At 51.8% G+C, this 9,885-nt stretch overlaps 1 protein-coding gene across 1 annotated transcript in view; it reads left to right on the top strand.

The window, feature by feature from the left end:
* Nucleotides 1–8,496, top strand: part of fzd4 (frizzled class receptor 4) — a 13,579-nt gene extending 5,083 nt beyond the window's left edge. The window contains exons 3-6 of the mRNA XM_084467044.1: nt 1,336–1,722; nt 2,509–2,654; nt 4,524–4,771; nt 5,304–8,496. Coding sequence (XP_084323170.1) covers nt 1,336–1,722; nt 2,509–2,654; nt 4,524–4,771; nt 5,304–5,740 — 1,218 coding nt within the window. The 3' untranslated portion in view covers nt 5,741–8,496. The remainder of the gene's footprint in view (nt 1–1,335; nt 1,723–2,508; nt 2,655–4,523; nt 4,772–5,303) is intronic.
* The last annotated feature ends 1,389 nt before the right edge of the window (nt 8,497–9,885 follow it).

Here is a 9,885-nt window from a genome sequence, read left to right as displayed (position 1 = left end):
AGGAACCAATCAGATCGGCTTGAGTTAAGCCACCCGCTTTAGAAGCGCTTTTGACTGCTTCTGCGCGGTCAGGGTGTCTGCCTCGCAGATCTTTGGGTCCTTTTGGAATGTCGGTTGTGCATCTCCTCAGGAATTAAGGCGAGATAAGATCCACACACACACAGACAGTGGCAGGGGGCAGGACCCCCTCGTTAGTGACGACCACCACGGAAAGTTCTGCAGAACAGCCAACGGGCCGCGTCTTGTGCGATGTGTCATCGCCGCTGCATAGTGACAAACTAACTAATAACTGGTGACAGATTAGTAGCACTGTTTAAGGAGTCGTCGTGGAAACCTGAAAAAATAAATTGGAACAAGCCAGAGGCTGTCATGCCCGCGCCGGGTTATTGTTTACATCGTGTGAATGCGGGTTCTCTGGTGTTCCCTCAAGTGGAACCCTCCGCCACACGCAGACCACAAAGACAAGTCTGAGAACCATCAGTCACCAGCCGCTGGTCTACGCACACACGCCGCTCAGAGGCAAGGTTAGCTCAGGCCTTGAACTGGGGATACAATGTACTAACCCTAACCCCTAACACTAACCCTAACCATACAATGTACTAACCCTAACACTAACCATAACACTAACCCTACAATGTCCTAACCCCTAACCATAACCCCTAACACTAACCCTAACCCTACAATGTACTAACCCTAACCCCTAACACTAACCCCTAACACTAACCATAACCCTACAATGTACTAACCCCTAACCCCTAACACTAACCCTAACCATACAATGTACTAACCCTAACCATACAATGTACTAACCCTAACACTAACCATAACACTAACCCTACAATGTCATAACCCCTAACACTAACCCTAACCCTACAATGTACTAACCCTAACCCCTAACACTAACCCTACAGTGTACTAACCCTAACACTAACCCTACAGTGTACTAACCCTAACCCCTAACCCCTAACACTAACCCTAACCCCTAACACTAACCCTAACCCTACAATGTACTAACCCTAACCCCTAACACTAACCCTACAATGTCCTAACCCTAACCCCTAACACTAACCCCTAACACTAACCCTACAATGTACTAACCCCTAACACTAACCCTAACCCCTAACACTAACCCTAACCCCTAACACTAACCCCTAACACTAACCCTAGGCCTCAGCTCGCTACACCTCCCGGACTTCAGGGCAGGAATCTTAAACCTTGCAGCCGGGATCACCCCCCCCACCACCACCACCACCACCGTGCACCCGTGTTGTCCCCATAGCAACAACACTAACCCCCTCCTCCCTCCTCCTCCCCCCTCCCTCCCCCCTCCTCCAGGTGCTGAACTGCAGCCTCTTCCCGCCGCAGAACGACCACAACCACATGTGCATGGAGGGCCCCGGGGACGAGGACGTGCACCACCCGGCGCGGCCCCTGGCGCCCCAGGAGGAGGAGTGCCAGGCGCTGGGCTCGGCCCCCGACCAGTACGCCTGGGTGCGGCGCAGCCACAGCTGCGCGCTGCAGTGCGGCTACGACAGCGGCCTGTACCGCCGCAGCGCCAAGCTGTTCACCGACGCCTGGATGGCGGCCTGGGCGGTCATGTGCTTCCTGTCCACCACGCTCACCGTGCTCACCTTCCTGCTGGACTCGCAGCGCTTCTCCTACCCCGAGAGGCCCATCATCTTCCTGTCCATGTGCTGCAACCTGTACAGCGTGGCCTACCTGGTGAGTGGAGCCGCCGTCGCCCCCCCCCCCCCCCCCACTCCACTGGGGGGTTTTGCAGCGAGAGGTCCTCGGTGGTAGTGGATCTCATGATTCGTTTGAATGAATCAGTTCGCGTCGGTCAGTTCGCCAAGAAGAGTCGTTCGTTCGTTCGTTCGTTTCCGGTAGCGGTGAATCATGATGGTCAGACTCGGCTCCTCCCTCGTTCTCGTTCTCAAACGAATCATGATCGTGCGATGGTGCAAACGGTCATCAATCAACACAACATTAACTAAGTTCCTTTCAGCTGAGGAGCGCTTCATGTTCTGAATCGGGATGTTGTTGCCCGGCTGACTCTGGTGACGTCTCAGTCCTCGAGTCTTCACCACTAAACACAGTCAGTCAACGAACGGTGACTCACGACTCAGCGACTAGTGGGCGGAGTAGAGTCTCGGAGAACGAACGAACGAGACGAACGACGACGAACGAGAGGGAGGCGAATCAGGTCGGTTCGTTCGTTTTAAAGAGTCGTTCGTTCGAACTGATTCGTTTGCGAACGAGCCACCACTAGTCCTCGGTGGGACGCTGTCCGGGGCGTGGTGGACGACGTGGGAGAGTGACGACACGCGGACTGGACTGGACTGCCAGGGTAGTTTGTTGATTGGACGAGCAGAGCGAAACACAGGGGCTGAGAGTCTTGTTGTCTTCAGTCCTTCTGCTCCGTGGATGAGATGTCGGTGTGCTGAGTTGGATGTGTTGAGTTGAGTTGTGACCGTGGTTTCCTCCCCGTCCCTCTCTTCCTTCCTGTAGGTGCGGCTGACTCTGGGCCGGGAGCGGGTGTCCTGTGACCTGGAGGAAGCGGCCGTGCCGGTGCTGGTCCAGGAGGGGCTGAAGAGCACGGGCTGCGCTATCGTCTTCCTCCTGCTCTACTTCTTTGGCATGGCGTCCTCCCTGTGGTGGGTACCGGGGGGGTACCGGGGGGGGGTCAATCAGAGCCTCCCTCTCCCTGTGGTGGGTACCGGGGGGGGTCAATCAGAGCCTCCCTCTCCCTGTGGTGGGTACCGGGGGGGTACCGGGGGGGGGTCAATCAGAGCCTCCCTCTCCCTGTGGTGGGGACCGGGGGGGGGGGGGGGGGTCAATCAGAGCCGTCCTCCCTGTGGTGGGGACCAGGGGGGGGGGGGTCAATCAGAGCCGTCCTTTCTGTGGTGGGGACCAGGGGGGTCAATCAGAGCCTTCCTGACGATGCGATGCAATATCCATTTCTTAAGCCAACGATTTGATTATTTTCGATACAGAATTCCCCACGATACGATTCGATACTCAGAAACAGTATTCTGTACACACTTTAGTGCTTACTGTGCAGGTCTAGTATGGCAATTAGCCTATTCACTATAAAAGAATAATAATAATAAATAAATATATATATATATATTATTCTTATTTTTTAAAGGGGACATATTATGAAAACAACACTGTTCCTGGGGGTTGGGGTGTTGTTTGGCGTCTCTGGTGCTGCCACACGCATACAAACTTTGAAATAAGTCCGTCCATGCTTTTGTTGAGTGAGATGCATTTCTGAAAGTACCCCGCCTACAGTTACCAAACGAGCCAGTCAGTTTCGGCGCCCCCTCCCACGCAGGAGGAGGGGGGGGGTACATTTGCATATTATCACCCACTTCCCCACCCCCCTCCAATCAGAGCATAGATACGATTCTGTGGACCAGCGGACGAGCGCTGGGCGGAGATGTTCGCGCATTTCAGAAGCAGGGAGATTCCGTACGAAAATAGATGATGTGACCGCCTGGCAGGGAGGAGCTCCCCGCCGGAGCTGCTGGACTACCGCCAGAACGCCCCCCTCCAGAACTCCCCCCCCCCCCCACCAGAATTCCGGCGGAAGTCCGGCAGCTCCGCTCCGGGAGTACAGTCCCTTTCTCCTCCCTGTCGCGGTTCAATCTGGACTTCAGGGAGTCAAAGCCAAAGCTCCTTTCCCCCCAATTCCTTCCCCCCCATGGCCGAGATAACCCCCACTACCAGTCTTTACTTGTTGTGGGAGTACCGTCAGACGCAGTCTTTATGGTTCATAATATCATCTGAGGCGCACATAGCTTTTGGCCGTGATATTAGATATTATATTATATAGATATATTATTATATTATATAGATATAGAGCTCCGGGAGTTTGCAAACGGCAACAATCACTTCTCCTCCATGCTGTGGTTAAAAAAGCTACAGACACCAGAAGCAGCACATTCTGGAGGGACTGAGACAGAGGGGATTAGCGGTAGGCGAGATTGTTTTTTCCTAAAAACTATTTCCAGGAAACAGCTTCAAAAGCATGTTTTCTGGAACTCATACTATGTTTACTTAATGGGAAAACACCATAATATGTCACCTTTAATAATCGAATCGATGCATCGAATCGTCTGCTGTGTAATCGATTAATCTATACAAAACGATTAATATTCACACCCCTAGTGGGTACACACACACACACACGCACACATGCAAATGCATGCACACACACATTCACACATGCACATATACCCACACACACGCACACACACCTGTTAAACGGACATTCCCACTCGTGCAGAAACAGACAAACTTACATACCTATGCACACACACACACTCAAAACATACTTACGCAGACACACATACAAAGAGACATACTAAGAGACTTTAAAAAAAACAGGATGCAGACACAGACACACAAGCACAAAGGCGTGGACAACGCACACAATTGGATTTCCATTCTTCTGACGGGGTGGATGTAGAGGAGCCTGTCCCTGTATGAACGTCCCCCCCCTCTCTCTCTGCGTGCAGGTGGGTGATCCTGACCCTGACCTGGTTCCTGGCGGCCGGCCTCAAGTGGGGCCACGAGGCCATCGAGATGCACAGCTCCTACTTCCACATCGCCGCCTGGGCCATCCCCGCCGTCAAGACCATCGTCATCCTCATCATGCGCCTGGTGGACGCCGACGACCTGACGGGGCTGTGCTACGTGGGCAACCTGCAGCAGGAGGCGCTCACGGGCTTCGTGGTGGCGCCGCTGGCCACCTACCTCCTCATAGGTAGGGGAACGCGTGTACCCCCTCTTCTTGATCGTCCACCGTCCTCCTCCGCCAAGGGGGGGGCGGGGGGGCGGGTGTGGGCTCATCAGGGGGGTGGTTAGCTGTGTTTGACCTCCAGGCTTGCCTGAAGGGGACTGTGAGAGTGTAGCATCTCGCCTCGCCTCCTGTTTAAAACGTAAAACCACGGAGTGAGAGGGTGTATCGGTGTCCAATATGGAGGCAGTAGAAAAAGCGTTGAATTGATTTCCATGTAAAAAGGCTGAACCTGCATCATGGCAGGACAGGGCTGTGGCGTTTTGATGCAGTGTTGTGTGTAGATATCGGAGGATTATAATCATCAAGAGAACAAGGACTAGTTAAAGACCTTATTCGGATACATCTGTCTGACGCCCACAAGTTAGACTTGCAGATGTTGGACTTTCGAAACCCCACAACCTTTTCAGCTGGAAGTCCAAAACCACCCCCAACCCCCTGGGCTAAACTCCTCCTGGTATCCCATCTGATAAGTCACGTTTCTTCTCTCCGCCCTCAGGCACCCTGTTCATCTGCGCCGGCCTGGTGGCTCTGTTCAAGATCCGCTCCAACCTGCAGAAGGACGGCGCCAAGACGGACAAGCTGGAGCGGCTGATGGTGAAGATCGGCGTGTTCTCCGTGCTGTACACGGTGCCGGCCTCCGTGGTCATCGGCTGCTACCTCTACCAGCTCTCCCACTGGGGCGAGTTCGGCTCGGCGGCGCGGGACTCCTACGTGGCCTCGGAGATGCTGCGCATCTTCATGTCCCTGCTGGTGGGCATCACCTCCGGCATGTGGATCTGGTCGGCCAAGACCCTGCACACCTGGCAGCGCTGCACCGCCCGTCTGCTGAGGGACGGCCGCGGGGGGGCGGCCCGCGCCGGCAAGAGGGTCCCCGGGGCGGGGCCCGAGGGCTGGATCAAACCGGGCAACAAGGGCAACGAGACGGTGGTGTGAAGAGACGGGCTACTGGGTTAGAGTGTTGAGGGAGGAAGAAGTTAAGAGGAGGAGGAGGAGAGGAGAAAGACCGAGAGGAGAGGAGGGGAGGAGGACTGCAGCGTGGACATAAAGCAATGCCCCCTCGCGGCCCGAACCATCTCTGTTGTGTCTCCACCGCGAGAGAGAGAGGACTAGTACACACGCAGCAGAGAGCCACGGGAGGAGAGGATGATCAGGGAAGCTGAAGACGATGCACTATATGACTCGAGGTGGGAGGCGGCGGCGGCGGCGGGGGGGCGGGGGGGGGGGGGGGTACTTCATCAAGATGTCAGCTCTCTAAGAGCTTATGCCTATACTTTACAGGCTCCGGGGGCTCCCTTGAAGCCCACGCACATCTGGCCTCTCGGTCTACACTGAATTACGGTTTGTGGTGTGGACGTCCAGCCTCGGGTGGTTGAAGGCACAGCGAGAAGAGCGATTTATGAAGGCAACGCAAATGAAAACGAAAAAAATAAAGGAACGGACTGGTTCGTCGATAAAGTAGCACCACTAGCCTCTCTACCTCTGACAGACGTGAAACGCTCAGAGACGGAGAAGCAGAACAATGAATGAAAGAGGAACGAGGGAGGAGGACGGCCGGGCGGTGTCATACACACCTCCAACCGAGGTTCCCTCAAGTAATATATATATATAAACATGTACGCCAAGATCACCTTCTATTCTTCAACGCCGTTTTCTGATGTCCAAAATCCTAAAACAACACAAAAACAATGTGGAGACAGACCAGGGAAAGAATGTGAAAAGCCAGTCCACAGCCGCCGTTGCTAATGCGTCACTTAGTCGTGTAAACGTTAATGGGCTGGCAGAATGCACTTAGTCATGTGGTGTGGCTTCTGTCATTTGAGTGCCTTACCAGGTGTCACCTGACACTGACAACCAGCACAATAAGCAATTACCGCAACGTACTGTAGGAGAACCACAGGTAGTCCGTATGAACTGCCATGCCCGAGCACGGACGACCAACAAACAACACATTCTGCATTGCATGCTTGTATGTTTCCAGTCGGAAATATGTCATTATACATGTTTTTTTTTTTTAGGACAAACGAACGCCAATGATCAACGATCCGAGCCCTTTCTAGTCCTTTCTTTAACATACATTTTTAAGAGGCAGTTCACTGCCGCCGTGAGTTCATAGCACTGAGCAGCAGCGCACTGCTCGGACCCAAACGGGGCCTGGTTGAGCTCACAGACTGTATATAATGATTCACCTAAAGGCTGCGACCACGCCGTGAACCTTTTATGGTTCTGCGTGGGGTTTTAGTGAGCGGACCAATCACAGCCCTTGCGGCTGGGGTCGCCTCGATGGAAGGTTACAATCTTTGGGAGGTGCACGTCAGCCCCCCCCGCGGTGGACGCAAGGACGTGACGGGTCCCGCCACCCCCTTGTGGCGTGTCGACGTGGGACCATAATCAGCCCTTAAGACCAGGTCAGAGGGCAAGAAGACAATCATCTCCCAATGACACGTCCAGAGTCACACTGCTGATGTACTGATTAATCACCACTCACCACACCGGCAAACGCAAACTATAAACTCAGTTGGTTGTTTGTTGACACGATGAAAAAAAGATATTTTTTGTGATTTACATTTTAGGAGAGCAGGGAAACCTCAGAACCTAACTGGTCTGTTTACTTTGCTGCCTTCATGACAATATTTGTTTGCCAAATTTTTGTTTAATTTGCCAACTTGTAACATCCACGTTACAGAGGATGCAGAATCATTTTGCTCATTAGTCACAAGATGCTGACGTCTAATGGCACAGCATAGCGGATACCATCTTAGAACCAGAGTGACGCTGCCTTTCTGTCTGCCTGTCCGCCCACTTGCCAGCCTAGCTTTCCTTCTGTCCAAATCTATTTATTAACTGCTGTTGGTCTTAAATCTTTTGTCTGATTTGCTGGCAGGGGCTGCAATTCTTTTATTTCTATGTTTACCTTTCTGCCCGTGCCGTGTTGACAGTAGTCACAGTCACTTTTACCCTACGTCAGATGGTCAGCGATGCTCTGTTTTTATTTTTGCCATGAGCAGAACGTTGCGGCTATAGGTCCATGTCATGATCGTTCCCCACAGGCCTTGCTCCCGTGTTCAATCTCAGATGTCACATCACACGTCGCATGCATTGTTCAGTCTGCACGCGATGCGCTGCTGGGCGACCAAAAAATGATTCTGATTCTATTTTGCGAGACAATCTATTCTGCAAAGCTCTTTCTACTTTATATATACATGTACATTTGTCTTTGATACTACTTTTTTTCATTGTTTTTAATGGGAGGGGTGGGTTTTTAAGGTTAAATGATGTTCATCAAAATTCTCTTTCGAATCCCATTTCTTTACAAACCTTTCCAATCATGACTGGACCAGGGTCTTGGCACATCAATAGGCATTCACAAAGCAAAATACTATTGGACTATTGAAATAAATCAAACAACAACCTGCCCATCCACCTGCCATAATAGTGCTGTTTCCTTCCTGCTTGTAATCGATACGACGCGATAACCTTCGGTTTGTATGAAGTGCTTTTCATTGGTCATGATATGCTCTGTAATGGTATCTCAGCGACATCATGATGTCAGATGTATTATAAGAAGAAATGCTTATTTATCTTTGTAAAAAAAAAAAAGGCAAATGGCTTTATTTGGAAATTGTTTGTTATTTAAAATACACTTTTGTATCAGAAGAAATAAATAAACCTTTTTGGTTTTTACTTTACAACTACATTTCTCTGGTGTGTGTGTGTGTGTGTGTGTCAGTGCACGCATTAAGTTTGTACGTACTTGTTGAGTAATACTGCCACCTAGAGTAATTTAAGTATAACGCTAGAAGATGTTACTATTTGTAACCCGAGGACACTTTCAGAAGAGCATGCATGTGCTCATGTACCGTCTAGGCCTCAATCCACTAATCAACAGCTATTTTGATTCAATTAAATGCAATTGTATTTGTATAGCCCTCAATCACAGTTACAGCCTCAAGGGGCTTAACAGGATATATATTCATGACACCCCCTTACCCTAGCCTGGCTATTACCAGACAAACTCAATCGTAGATTGCACGTTGGTCTCTGGGGAAGCTGCTGTCGTTTTCTTCAGCACAAGAGGCGTGATCAACAGGTGGAGTTAAATTGGCGGTAGCCGTGTTTGAAATCGTTTCCTATTCACTCACTCACTATTCCCTATATAGTGTTTATGAAATAGTGAACTATATAGGGAACCAACAAACAAGACACCACGCTGAACATTTCTAAACGTAATTTGCATCAGTAAATGCGCCCGCATTGCATTGTGGTATACGGGAGTAAGATGTAGGGAACATCTTACGTTCACTCAAATTTTGGGTATTTTATTGTCCACTATATATATACTATATATAGTGAATGAAATTAACCACTGAGAATTTGAACAACCTGGAACCGTCACCTTATGGTGGTGGAGAGGTTTTCCTGTGAACCTGAGGGCTGTGTTGTCTGGAGCCTTGTGCTCCTGGTAGGGTCTCCCATGGCAGAGTGGTCTCAGGTGAGGGGCCAGACTAAGAATGGTTCAAGAAGACCCCATGAACAAACGGAATAGAGGAGGAGAGACCCTGCCCGGAGGAAGCCCGGGGCCCCCGTCTGGAGCCAGGCCCAGACGGAGGGCTCGTCAGCGAGCGCCTGGTGGTCGGGCCGGGCACAGCCCGAAAAAGCTACGTGGCACCCCCCCCCCTCTTCGTCCTGTGGGCCCACCACCTGCAGGGAGACCCGCTGGGGTCGGGTGCGCTGCCACATGGCTGGCAGTGAAAGTCAGGGGTCCCGACGGACCAGACCTGAGTGGCAGAAGCTGGCTCTGGGGACGTCACCTCACTGTGGGGAAAGGAACCGGAGCTTGTGAGGGAGGTGGAGCGCTACCAATTAGATCTGGTGGGGCTTACCTCTACGCACAGTCTCAGCTCTGGTACCGTACTCCTGGATAGGGGTTGGACTCTATTCTTCTCCAGAGTTGCCCAGGGCGTGAGGTGCCGGGCGGGTGTGGGGATACTCATAAATCCCCGGCTGAGCACCGCAGTGTTGGAGTTTACCCCGGTGGACGAGAGGGTCGCCTCCCTACGCCTAAGGGTGGTGGGGGGGAA

Source organism: Micromesistius poutassou (assembly GCF_964030765.1).
Source record: "Micromesistius poutassou genome assembly, chromosome: 4".
In the NCBI taxonomy this organism is placed as follows: domain Eukaryota; kingdom Metazoa; phylum Chordata; class Actinopteri; order Gadiformes; family Gadidae; genus Micromesistius; species Micromesistius poutassou.
This window is presented reverse-complemented; position numbering and strand designations above follow the sequence as displayed.